Source organism: Ooceraea biroi, chromosome 2 (genome assembly GCF_003672135.1).
Source record: "Ooceraea biroi isolate clonal line C1 chromosome 2, Obir_v5.4, whole genome shotgun sequence".
NCBI classification, from domain to species: Eukaryota; Metazoa; Arthropoda; class Insecta; order Hymenoptera; family Formicidae; genus Ooceraea; species Ooceraea biroi.
The window spans coordinates 7,966,724-7,980,628 of record NC_039507.1 but is presented as its reverse complement, the minus strand read 5'-3'; the positions used below and the strand labels follow the sequence as shown (position 1 = coordinate 7,980,628).

Genomic DNA, 13,905 nt, shown 5'->3' with positions numbered 1-13,905 from the left:
GATCAAGTTCATTTATTACTTAAATATTTTATTAACTAAAGAAATTTGAAATCAAAAGTAAACTACACGATTGGAGATATCTATGCGTATATAAAATTTTGAAATTTATAATTTTGCACGTTTGTATAATTTGTTTTATATCTATAATTTCTATATTATATTATACTGTTATATATTATATATATTATTGATTTATTTAATTTTATATATGCTTATAATTTTAACGCCAATTGTGTGATCACCAGCTGATTCTATTATTATACTACTCACATTATATAATTTAATATTTTGTTCATTATTTCTTTTTTGACCGATCAATCCTTTGGTAAAGGATAATTTGCTAATGTGCAAAAAGAAATATTGCTCGTTAATATATTGTTCATTAAAATAGTTCTATTTACACCTTATTACGCGAATAGTCCTTTGCCTATCCAACAAAAAATAATTTATTTTCTACCAACAGAAAAGCCAATTATAAATTGTTAAGACGTAATATTAGCGATAAGATACTAGTAAAAACAAAAAGTAATAGCAGAAATAACAAACTTAATGTAACTCTTGATCAAAGAAATTAATAAGTAATGAATATGCTAATAATAATAATAGTAATAATGTAATAACAATGCGCATAGAATTATAATACTTATTACGATACATAACGATAATGGTATTGGTCCATATTCTGACTGTACATGTGACACTAAATAATTTGTAATATTGTATAATTATTTGCAAAACTTAACTAATAATTTATTTACAAAAATACTTATATGTAATATCTATATTTACAACATAACCATAAGTATTTACATAATTATTCTTATCTTCTAAAAACTTTTTATCCTTAAAAAGATATCAAGATAAGAAAAAATGCTTTATATTATTTATAAATTTATGAAAGTTAACTCTTTAGAAAAGTATAATTTTTTAAATCAGAAGCAACAAGTAAATAAATACTTAAAATAATACATCTTTAAAAAATTATTTATGTAAATTTCGTGAATATTTGATACACTTTAATTCTACAGTTATAACATATCAAACACAAGCTATTTAAAATTCTGGCAGATCGCTGCTTTTTATTCTAAGAAATTATCCTTTTTGAAATGTTAAGAAATGTTTACCAATTTTTCAGTCATCAAAACCTTGTGAGATTTTCATTATCGTTACAACTCTTTTCTTTAAATAAGATTGCATTGTGCATCGAGTATTTACTCTCTGGTGGAATATTCTATTAGATTCATATGCAGTTTCAGTGTGTTCTTTAAGCGTGTAAAGTTACGTGAAATAATAATATCTCTATAAAAATCTTTTTTCTCCATTTATTTATTCCTGCAATTGGCACTAACGAGGAATATAATACAATTGGCATAAATTTCAAGTACAGACATTGAATTGCGATATATAATGGTACATGTTACACATGTTATTCGGAACAATGCACGTAATCTACAGCAACTGTTGAGCTATCGTTATGAAAAAAAACGAAGTTTACTTCTGGACCACATGGATCACGGTAGTACGACAAAATTAAAAATCGAACGAACAACAACCTGCGAATGAAAACGTGAAAGGAAAAAATTAATGATGAATATATCGAATGTCTAAAGCGCATGCATGCTATGTATATTCGATCACATATACAAACGTTCACGCTCTCATTCTTACATACGTTTTTCTCGTAGATTACTCTAGCACACATTTAATTAAACTAATAACTTACTAAGTAACGCATCATCAATAAATTAGACTCATTTGTCAACGTAGTGTGCAAGGGCAGGTGGGCAGGCAGTTCGTGGAAATCAATCCTCGCAACAGTTACGCGAATTTTGCTGGAATATTTTCCGCAGCGCGTGCGAACGAATCGGATGCAATCGTGATCTCATTGTTAGAAACTACCTCGTCTGCATCTCATTGGTGCGTACAATCGATCGATATACGTGAAAAACAGGATAATTCTGTCGAATCTCAGTTTTCTCGAAACAGATGAGTAGTTTACTCGTACAACATCGAAAAAAATAAAATAAAACGTATGCCCGTAACAATTTTTTCAATGAAAGATAGGAAAACTTGTGGAATCGTCAAATATTAAAATTCATTATATAACAATTACGTAGTATCAATTTGTTACAATCAATACAAATTATTACATTTTTCAAATGTAATTTATTTGATTTGTTTTAATTTGCCCTTTCACAAAGTAAAACAAGATTGATTACTAAAATTGGATCACTCTAATATCTGTGATGCATGCTTTGCATTACTTTTTCCTTTCATCGTATCGATTATTATAGTTTCAATCATACGACCACTTTGGATGACACCGAACATAAAGAAAAGAAATAATTTTTGTTTTAGGAAAAACTTCAAGATTTACATTAATAAAAATATAAAATTGAAAACGGAAAGAATAATAAATTATAATATATTGAATTCAAAATTCCAATCAAATCGAGTTTTGACTGGTCCACAAATAATAACAACAATCATAAAAAAATATAGAAGAAAAGAAAATTTGCACGTTAAAAGGATGATTAAATATTCTTAAATTAAAAAAAAATAGAAATAAGTAATAATTTACAAATAATGTAACGATATTTCATTTAAGAGTGATAATTCCTAAATAAATCTTTTTTAAGAATTAATTTATCCAAACATAGTTATCATTAAAACAGAATTGCATAATTTTACCTTCTTTCAGGTAAAGTTCGTTAGAAATTTAATTTCTAAGTCAAGATGAAAATATATACACAGAGTTACGGATCACAAATACAGAAACTTTTGAAACAATTGTGCCCAGTTATGTTTATCCCTGTCAAATTTCATTGAACCGTTAGAAGTCATCCATAAGTGACAATACTAAATTGATTTAAATCATCAATCAAATCAAGAATAATTGCAACTGCGTCTCAATCGTCAATCGTCATATCGATCGATCGCATATTTCTTTCTCCTTGTTATACCGACAAAACAAAGGAAAACTGAAACCACAATTATCCGTAAATGTCCGAGTTTACGATAATAATGACGACCGAATAATTAAACTATCGGGATACACACATTAATCGTATTAATATTAATCGTTAATAATAATTTTATACAATATTCTAACTCTATTTGTCCTCTCTCATGCTCGGCTTGTGTGTGACACGCACATTTTATATAGGCAATAATTAATAATTCATATAAAACAGTATCGGATCAATGGGAGGGTAGCAGTAAGAATGCCTGCGGAAAATCTCGTTCGAGGATGCGTGTATGTGTGTGGGCGCGCGCGTACATTGTTTCTTCATTTTCTTGCACGTGTTTAATGATACACGAATACGACGTGTACAGATCAATGCATATTAGATCAAAGCATCTCGCTCAGTAAGCGTCCTCGGGTATGCTCCCTCATGCGCATTTCGCATGGGATCGATTCACCATCGTGTGCAGGAATCAGTTCCACCGAACAAAATCCTTTCATTGCCTTTACCTTCTTAAGGTGATTTCACCATCGTGCGGTAAAGACAACTTACTAGGTGTACCTACTTCCGATGTCCGGTGCCGGGCCACCAACGTCGAGACAACGCGTTTCACGAAAAGTCTGAATTATCCTTGCATCCGTCGTTTCGTTCGTGTCGCTGTACGATTCATATGCGATTCTATGATCAATTTTGCGACAGCGAACGGTTACGAGGACAAACATCTGCAGGATAAATTACAGTGTTCTCGAACACGTGTCGCATCTATTTGGGAGCACAGTACTGCACGATCAATGAGATCAACCAGCTGCAGCGGAAATCGTTCTCCCACAGTGTTGAGCAACGATTCTTCCCGCGAGCAATAGGTTTACCCAAAGACCTGGACCATCGGAGATTGCACCCGGGTGGGGAAGGGTGACCGGGTACAGACGCGGGAGCAAACGCGATTCACTCGTCCAAGTGACTGCGAAGAGGCTCAGAGGCGATGTTCAGATAGATTCGCGAGCTTGGTTGACGATAATGTGGAAGACGCGATACGATTCGAGTCTCTCTCGAAGGCTCGAGCTCAAGCTGGAGGTGCAAACAACGATGCGTGTTGTATCAGCGATTAACAATCGAGGTGATGATCGAATCACGCTGTACGGGACTCGCGCGCGTTAGAAAACAAGAATACACCGAAACGGAGGCCCGACGAGGCGCGAGACAAAACTGCCCTGCTCGGATGAAATGACAAAGGTGTTACCGTTGCATTCGGTCTGCCTGCTCCGCGATTACGGATACAATCGTCGTTCACGATACGTTCACGTACGTCGTCGTGCGTTATTATCGATATGCCTATGTACAATTCGACCTAGCCGATGACGATGGCGTTTATTATTTGTTAACCTAAGCGAAAAACGTAAAAGTAAAGAGATATTAGGGACCAGTCGTATAAGATTCCTTGTGCTAATAGCGTAGTAGCGTACATACCCGATATAGTCATTACTCATTCGTCGTTCACTGTCAGCATTGTAACTATTATAATTAGTAGTCCGATATAATTGTCCGTGACGAATGAACCGCAATAAATATAATCCGATGTCAACCTCCCGTTTTGTCTTCTCATCGGAGTATATTTATTACGCGACGGCTCTCCATCGCAGTTTTAATTCGCGTTAGGATTGTACCAATGCCCGTGTCGAACGCGCTTCTCACCTTAACATTAGTTTAATACATGCAACTGCCGCGAACGTTTTTCGATCACTCTCAGGGAAATCAATCGGATGTACGTGATTTATTAATTCCAATGTCATCATGCTTCTTGCGCTATCAATCAATTTACTTAGAGGTCCTTTACCGAATAACTAGATCCACGTTATAGCGCGAATTTCATTGCTGCTTACCCCTTCTTCTTCCTTGCGTTCCTCACTCAGATTTCTTCCCCGCAGAATCCGCAATTGTAGTCTATATTTCGAACACTGCTAAAGGGAAGATTATGGCAGGGTTCGTGTCTTTTTTTCTTTTTCTCTCTTCTTCACGCCATTCCCGTTTTCCCCCTCTAATATATTCCATCCACGAGATATACACGCACACACCACTATACTTTATTAGACCTAGCATGCTTAGAAAATACTTGAAAAATGAGTCTATTGGAAGTTGGCTGCCCGGTATCCAACACTATACACACTTCTTCCAAATTCAATTAATCGTTCCACAATTGTGCGATCGAAGTCACATTTCTCGCTGGGTAATCGTTCTTCGTCGTAGAAAACCTTCCAACGAATCAGTGAGAGGCATATCCTATCTGCTTTCCTCGATTTTCCTTCCTCTTGCTCTACTGTTTTCTTTTTTCGTTTTTTTTCTTTTTTTGCTGTGGCCGGACTAGAGCAAGCCCGCTGTCCACTATCGATCAACTGTTGTAAGCAAGCGACACGCCCGTATCAGCCTCCCGGCTTGACTAAGTCTAACTTTTTTTTTACTGGCCAACTGTGAAGCGCCGTAGGTTCTTCTCGTATTCTCGTGTCCTTGCCTGATCCTCTTTACTTTCCCTCTTTAACCATGCGTCTCCGAATTCGCACTAATCATTTAACTGTATTGCCGTCGCTTTGCGCAATTCTGCGCCATTCGCTACATGCGCAACTGCTCATTTGCAAGAAATATCGAAGAAAAAGACCGCGTAATGTGCGCGCGCTTACTGGTTGCGACAATCGTTTAATCACACCTGTCGCATCGATCAGCACAATTCTAATAATAAATATTTCGTGATTTTACGAGATAGAATTGTACAGACAACAAATGGTAAAACAACAATATCACCTAAATCATCAAGAATTATGCTAAATCAAGAGCTATTACCCTAAATAAAGAATTTTTCTTCTAAATGTCATTAAAACTCCTTTTTGTCTGTTTTTTCCTTTTGTCACATCGCCATGTAGCTGTATGTTCATGGATATATTGATATATATATCAATAATGACGATGCTAATCCCGATCTTCGCGATCTGTCCTGTTAAGGAGGCGTCATTAATGCACATGATAGATTTCGGCATCGATTTCTCTCTCAGCGTGCTCTCTCAAGGTACTCCTAGGCGTGTCTCAGCGCGTCGTCGCATGACGCGTGTCAGTCTATATTGATCATCGTGCGCTTCATAAACGGAGACGCGCGGATAAGGTATTGCGGTCATTAGTGGCATGCAAGCAGATAGCGGACGGTCGCCTGAACGTCGTAGTGGCAACGTTGCAGCACGGTGATATTAGCAGTCATAATCGTGGTGGCATCTTGAGAAGATTCACTCGGTGTGGTTACCTTCTATCACGGTAGAGGAGATAAGTCTTCATCGTTTGCGGCAAATTCAGTTCGTTGATTCTCTCTTCCAATCTGTTCTTGCCGATCCGCTGTCGAATCACTCTCCTACAGAGATCCATCAGAGGCAGAGGTTCAGCTGTCGGAACAAAAGACGAGCGTTTCATTCAAAAGGAAAGCACCTCGATCATCATGATCGCAGCAAGATTTAAGGGATATCGTACTTGCTCGCACAATATTCTCGTATCTATTCAGTAAAACTTTGCGAATTTTCTTTGTAATAAAAAATGACGGTAAGCATCTTTAAAGTGATTATTACTTACGGTCAAGTCCACCAATATATTTCATCGTGATCTCGCAGTGTCCCCAGACAGCAGATACAATAGGATGCAATTTTCTGCCTTTGAGCCCCCTGAAGGCTATTCCAAGATACTGACCATCCACTACGAATGCTAACGTACCTTCATCCATATCGAGGACCACTATAAGAAAAATTGAACAAGATAAATTCGATGTGATGATTATCGCCCTTCTCCTTCGTTCGCAAAGGAACACTTTTGTCGGTTAACATCGTACGTTTTGCGTGACAGTTTATAAATTTGTGTAGAAATGTTATGCGCAGGGACGCAAGAATCGCTTACCTAGGAATTTATCAGGAACAATGAACGTCTCATCGGGCTTGAGAAGTGCTGGATACGTAACCCCGTTGTTGTTCTTCGAATCGTGATAGAGTTTGTTTCTACCAAGGTCCCAACCCCAACTAAGCTCGTTGTTACCGACCAGACTCTGGTAACCGACACTATGAAGGGGTGCGTCTGCCGTCGCGACTCCTACCACAGCGTGCGTACCTCGTTGCCTTGTACTCCAATAAAGTTCCCATACGTGCATTCCTTTAGTGTATCCCACCTTCCCTCGTATGCAATCTGTACTCTGTGCGACGGGATGCCGATGAAACGTCAGCTTATCGTCCTCCTGGAAAAAGTAACCGTCTTGTATCTGCTTCGACCAAAGAAATCAATGTCCATGTAAATTTGGAACGAGCCTTCTACAGAATCTGAATCAAGAAACTCATTTCTTACAGCTCAACGTGATTTATTAAATAGTTGTTAGTTTATCGATATTTTAACATTCATCAGTACCTTGACAAATATGTTTAAGCTACGATCGTTAGCATTCCAGCTATGATGGACCTGCGTCTCCCGCGAGGCAGGTGGCATGTCAAGAAGTACATCGAGACGCGCCGGTCTCGAGAAGTCTTGCGCCAACTCACGCGGCACCACGGATCGTGTATACGTCGTGTTGTTGCCACCGCCAACGCCGACGCCACCGCCGGCTCCGGCTCCGCTCTCCCGGCTCATGCTCTTCACACCGCCTGAAAAAGGAAGACGAAATCAGTACCGAGCAGAATAAAATTTTGCATTCGTTTAATCATTCAGTACCACAATAGCCAAATGTCTATTAACAGATTCGGTCACTCAATCTGCTATAATTATATATTGCAATACATCAAGTCGGAAATCCACACGCAAAACTTTAGCGCAAGTATACTAACGTAATACATAGTATCTAGGATACGTGATATAATACACATGTAGTACTTTTGACATGGTATACTTGGAAAGGTGAGGATACCATGTATGCATGGCCTTGCGCCAACAGCAATCTCTGAGGCAAGATACCTTCCCCAATGTAAAAAATAACAGCAAAATGACTATTCAACACGGATATCACTGAACAAAGCTCATATGTTTCAGCAGAACGTTTCCTCGATAGATTCTCATTAGAGATTCAGATATTGTCTGCGATCCAGCTCGCTTGGATACCTGCTAGGAATGCGACGGATCGGAAGATTTTGCAAAGAGAGAAGCAGCAAGGGAATAAGACTAAAGGGAGAACCAAGTAATGGCGGTTCCAGCGGCGAGTTTCTAGAGGGTTCTGGGAGGTTTGGATAACCCACAATATCCTTGGACCATTGGTTTATTTGCTCCAGCAGCTGTTCCCGCGCTCCAGGGCTCCTAAGATTCCGGCGGAGGTTTTATAGGGTCGTTTGTGCTTGAAAAGGTAGGGGCAGCTACAGGAAGGCCCTTTCACAGTGTCTGTGGTGTGCGTGTGTGTGTTTGTGCGTATGAGCCCTTCCTCACCTACGTATCCACATTAGACTTGCTTTTTGGGCGTCACCTTTGGCGTTTCAAGTTGTTTCAATTCGTGCTAAGCACAATGCGATTGCAGATCATTAATTTCACGACCGATTGTCGATTGATCGACACGAACGACACGAGGATTGATCGTCATCCAGAGATATTAATAAAGAGAAACGCTACTCTGTAGGCGCTTGCTCATTGCGCTATCCGCAATCAATGCCTTTCGAGAAACTTGAAAGCATTTTTACAGATAGTAGATCACTAACCGGAATTGCTGGTGAGAGATCAAGAAATTTCTATTTAACCCCAATACTAATCCGAGGCAGTCAAAAGTGAACGAAAACCGAAACATAACATACCCCAAACAGTTAAACAGCGCCTGTACTGGCGCAATACGCCGGCGCAGCCTCCTTTGATACAGTTGAATAACGCGACCGTAATCAAGCTGCGCAAACGCAGTCGACGAATCAGAGATTGCGAACCTCCTCATCTAGTACGGTTTTCTGATACTAATCCGTTAATTTTTAAGATTTTTGATGGCTCACCTGAGCAGTCCATAGCTCTTCATCGTCCTCTAAGATGACATCAACTCATGATACGACTATAAGTGTACACATAGCACGTATAGTACAAACATTATTACTCTCCTGTCTCATTCATTTGTATGATATGTTAATGATAAATATATAAGTATATTGATAAATATATAATATATTTTACAGTATTTTATTTTTATTTTGGCGAAACGCTGTGTTATTTGAAATTGAAGAATTTTATAAGAAAATGTGCATATTCTTGTATCTTGTACATGCAATTTGCATCGTCATGTTCCAATATCAACTCAATCCCGAAGATATTAATAAAACAAAACATAATTATGAGTAGTTTTCGCACTATGTTCTTTATAATCGCTTAAGTTAAATGCTATAATTTCAAAATAATAAAATAAAATAAAGACTGCTCAGGTTTGCGATACAATGTTTTGATAAAGTGCAATAAAATGAACAATTGAACAAATTAACGGATTGATCATCAGACTGACATTACAGAAAATAAAAATAAAAAGTATTTATAAAAGATCAAGTGATGATTTTGATTTAATCTATCAATTTGACTTAATAATCTATTTTTTCTATCTAACTAAGTAAACGAACATCTCACACACACGAGCGCGCGCGCGCACATGCACGCACATAACTTTGTGACGCCGTGTTTCATATTCGACACGTGGCTGCATATTCGTACAGTCTAAATGCCTGACCTGAAATCTTTTGGCCCATGTTCATGCCCCGGTGGTGGGAGCGATGGTGTGGGTGATGCCGGTGATGATGCGGGTGGTGACGATGTTCGGCGCACTGCTTGCCGGCGGACAACTTGTGCCTGTGGTGTCTGGTGCCGCAGGTGGTGGTGGTGTTGTTCGTGGTGGTAGTCGTGGTAGTCGTGGTGCTGAGATGATGATGATGATGGTGATGATGATGGTGATGACCAGTACTAGGTGGTGCAGTAGACACCACGCCACCGTCTATTCCCTCTCCCCCGCCGCCACCTCCTCCTCCTCCGACGCCTCCGCCACCCCTACCGGGGCTGCCACCGCCCCCGCCGCTGCGACCGCCCGCAGTACCCGAACCGCCTCCGGTACCGCCAGTCGCCCCGTTTCCGCGGCTACCACCCCCGCTCACGCAACGATTCGCTTTATACCTGCAATGCGAGAACAGAACGAGGGCATGTTAATTTCTGTGTGTTCTGGCGGGAGGAAACAAGAGAGATAGGAGGGAGTGGGGAGAGAGAGATTATCGATTGGGGAGAGAGGGAGGAAGAGGGAGAAGAATAGATAAACGGAGACAGAGATTGATACGAGGGCTGCGATCGAATGCGCGAGGAAGGGGGAAAGTGATTTCAACTGGGGGGGGGGGATGATTTTCACGGTCGGCAAACTCGCGAGACTGTTGCATTAAATACTTGTGGGTATGCATCGTCGGTGCGGTACCTGATGAGTGTCTCTGGAGCAATTACGGGATCTGGGTCTCCTCTTTTGTCAACTTTAATCTTCTCTCTAACGACGAAAGCACATTTCTCGTCCTCGAGCGTACTTACAAAAACAAAAGAGATGGAAAACAAAGAGTTTCGGATTTCTGTCGATTTTATCCTGATGCATTGTACAAAAACACGTAACAAGTTCTGTAACAATATGAAATGGGCGAAAGAATATCTATCGCCCGGAGTAACATCAAATATAGTCCGAGTTTGTATGACGACTCCATTTAAATTCTCAACGTTATGTGTAAAAAGTCGCAGATGAAAACTGTCTATCAGGGCAGATAAATCTCTGCAGTTCTAAAGGAATCCATCGAATTTTTGCACGTGAAATCATTTCGATGAAGATATGCTTTTGCATTCGTGTGATCCGCGCCTCGCCTCGCCCGCGAATCCAGAAAAAAAGAGCATATCCGAGAGAATCTCAATTAATCACGTTTTCCTATTTGCGAGGCTTTGCGGAACGAATTGCTCGTGTATATAGTATGCAGGCGTAGGCGACGAATTGCGGCAACTGCAATTAATTCTTCCTAGCGAATGAAATACACGCGAAGTAGCATTTTCATCACGTTCTTGCAATCTCTGTTTTATTTCCATTTTTTACATCGCTCGTTCATACCAAACTTCTTGTAAATACATGTGTTGTCACAGAAATTTCCGAGTCTATTACGATTGGAGTCGTTAAAAATGTATGAAAAGGTGGAAAATTGAATTATTTCTACTTCGACGCCTTCTCGGCGCTTATTACAATTTGCGTCATTAAAATTATCTGTAATATTAATCACGAAACGACAAAAGCGAAATCTCTACGAATGACCGCATTTTGCGATAAAGAATTATGCCATATCACGTTATGTCGAGCACGAACGGGTAAGAAAGGTTTCTTGAAGTTCATTCCCACATAATAATGCTTTCCCCGTTCCTTATAATGCAAAAATCAAGTGTATATAATCGGGAGCAATTCAGCAGTTATTCAAATGTCTAAATTATGCAGTTTGAAATCGATGTAAGGTTTTTAAATACAATGATTTGGATTAGATTACGGTATCACAATTATTCTATGCAGATTAATGCAAAGTTAACTTTGTATTATTCATTTTATGGTTTTAAAAAATGTTACGTCATTTTCGAAGCAAACAGTTTACGTGCAAACGTTATTACTTATAAATCTATTATTATTCTTCATTATTGTTACTTGAGAATGCGATTAAATAGAAAAGAAGCCAAAGTTAACGAGCACAAGTGTCTCGATGAGAACGTAATAACTTTTTAACAGAAATATATGCGACAGAGAAGTAACAAAAATAGAAATTTCTCGGAAATTTTTCTGCTCGGAGAAATGGAAAAGAAACGCAAGACAACGCAAAGACAAATGAAGAGAAGCCATGTGGATGCAGGCGCAATAAGAAACAGGTCTGGTCCCGTCGAAGTATTTGTGCAATAAATGTATTTTAAGGAAACGAAAATAATACGTGACGTATTGCTTGAATCATGTGAATTTTCGCAAAACGCGATATTGATTAATTGCTGCATTTCGAGACGAGAACTCTGTGCAAACATTCGTGAATTAGTAACATTGATGACATCGAGCAAATAAGTAGCCCGGCCGTTTACGCGAGCTCGAGTTTCAAATCTTTCCAAATAATCGTGAAACATTCATAATTAATCATCGCAATGGCAAATGAATAAATCATTACGATTGTTGCCACACGGCGAACAGGAAACGCGGTCGAGAAACCGCGAATTTAATTTCCCGCCGCGCGGGAAGTAAATGAGTAAGATGCCCTTTGCGCTGCACGGGGGCCGTTCATGGCAGTCGTCACGGTGCTGACCGCTATAGCAAGCGTTTCATTTGAAGTCCATTAATGGTATTTATCTCCGTTAAGCGCACCGGACGGCGTCAGTAGAAGCGATATCGCCTTGAGACCAAGAGAACGAAGAGAAAGTACTGAAATCTGCTTCCTCTCGCCGTTTGCGAATCGATCCAGCGAATTAAAATATTTTCGAAAAATAACCGTCGAACAACCCAATTACCTTGATGATCCCAGTAAAGATTATACAAGAATATAGTTTCGGTAATAGGCAATGTTCGTATTTTAGAATTTCCTTTCATTTTATCGACATTGATAAAATTCTGAGATAAAGCTTTCTGGTTGGATAAAGCGTTTAAATACAATACAAATAACGAGAAAAGATTTTAAGCTTTCTATCAATATATACATCAACCGTCTGTGACTTTCTTTATCAGAACCTGTTTCTAGGAGCAATTTTATTTGCTGAGAATTTTGACAAAAGTACATACCACAAAAGTAATCAAAGGCTTGTTATTTGCCATTCAAATCTGTTCGTTTCTTTAAAATTGCAGGAACCCGCCCCCGTATAAATATACATTTTTTTTATACATATCTATTATATATAAATATAACAGCATTGTCGTTAATAAATAATTCCGTAAACTGTCTCATCCACAGTTCATCATTCAATTAAAACAATATTCCAAGATTCCTAAAATATTCAATCTATACGCAAAACAGACAAAAAAGACTCGTACAAAATCCAGATGTTTTACAAAAAAAAATATGTTCTGCACGAGAGAGATAATCCGTTCGCGGATTCGTTCGGAAATAATTTCCGCGAATGATCTGGACCAAACGGCGTTTGATTTCGAGACGAAATACGAGAAGGTCGGTGGTTCGAGCGCTATGGAGGCGCCCGACCAGCGGCGGTATTGATCCACGGGGGTCACCTTTGCCCCACCTCGACACGGGACCAACCTCCAAATCCGCCCCTGCCCTACCCTTCAGATCCCCGCATCACGCGAGTCCTCACGACCAACAGCCGCTACCACGAACTTCTTCTGCAAAGTAGATCACCGAAAATAATCTGGGAAATTCCGTGCTGAAGTTCTCACGTGCGATGATAAAAGAACTCAATTTTCGCGTTTAATTTCTGAATCATCAGACACACGAGACACTTGCTCGCATGGAAGCATAAAAGCATCAGCTGTCTGGTTTTAACGGTTTATGAAAATAGATCCAATGTACCCTACACTCGAGAAACAATTTGGATTACCATAAAAGTACTGTAGATTACTGTAATTCATAGTGGAACAACTTGCCATTGTGACGTAAAGAGAATGATATGGCACAACATGTGTCACGCTTCTTTTAAGTCACGGAATTTGGCGGTATATCATTTTTTCAGAATTATTGCCAGTGAACCTTTGGGAGGGAAGATGCATCTCTCCCATGTTTTTCCAACTGCAACTGTTTTAAGACCCTGCAAACGCGCACGTCTGTATGGGGAATAAATATTTGCGACGAGCGTGATGACGGAGATGCCGCGTTAATTGTTAATTTACAAATTCTCGCGCGCTCGTTCCGTCGTGGTTGAGTAAATATTTAGCATGTACGTCAATGTGTATTTCGTTTCATGCAACGTTTAGTTTAATACTACGCTACGCGTCGTGGAATTCATGTTTTCA

The 13,905-nt window shown here is 39.2% G+C and overlaps 1 protein-coding gene across 4 annotated transcripts in view; it reads right to left on the bottom strand.

Moving 5' to 3' along the window:
- Positions 1-4,955: 4,955 nt before the first annotated feature.
- LOC105276832 (protein gustavus) overlaps positions 4,956-13,905 on the bottom strand; it is a 75,929-nt gene continuing 66,979 nt past the window's right edge. For 3 of the 4 annotated variants that reach the window (XM_011334761.3, XM_011334762.3, XM_011334763.3), the window contains 5 exons: positions 9,649-10,085; positions 7,386-7,618; positions 6,888-7,218; positions 6,570-6,728; positions 6,246-6,385 (listed from right to left, as the gene is read on the bottom strand). In XM_011334761.3, coding sequence (XP_011333063.2) covers positions 6,246-6,385; positions 6,570-6,728; positions 6,888-7,218; positions 7,386-7,618; positions 9,649-10,085 — 1,300 coding nt within the window. Of the gene's footprint in view, positions 6,386-6,569; positions 6,729-6,887; positions 7,219-7,385; positions 7,619-9,648; positions 10,086-13,905 lie in introns of all 4 variants that reach the window. The other variant, XM_011334760.3, reaches the window with a different exon arrangement.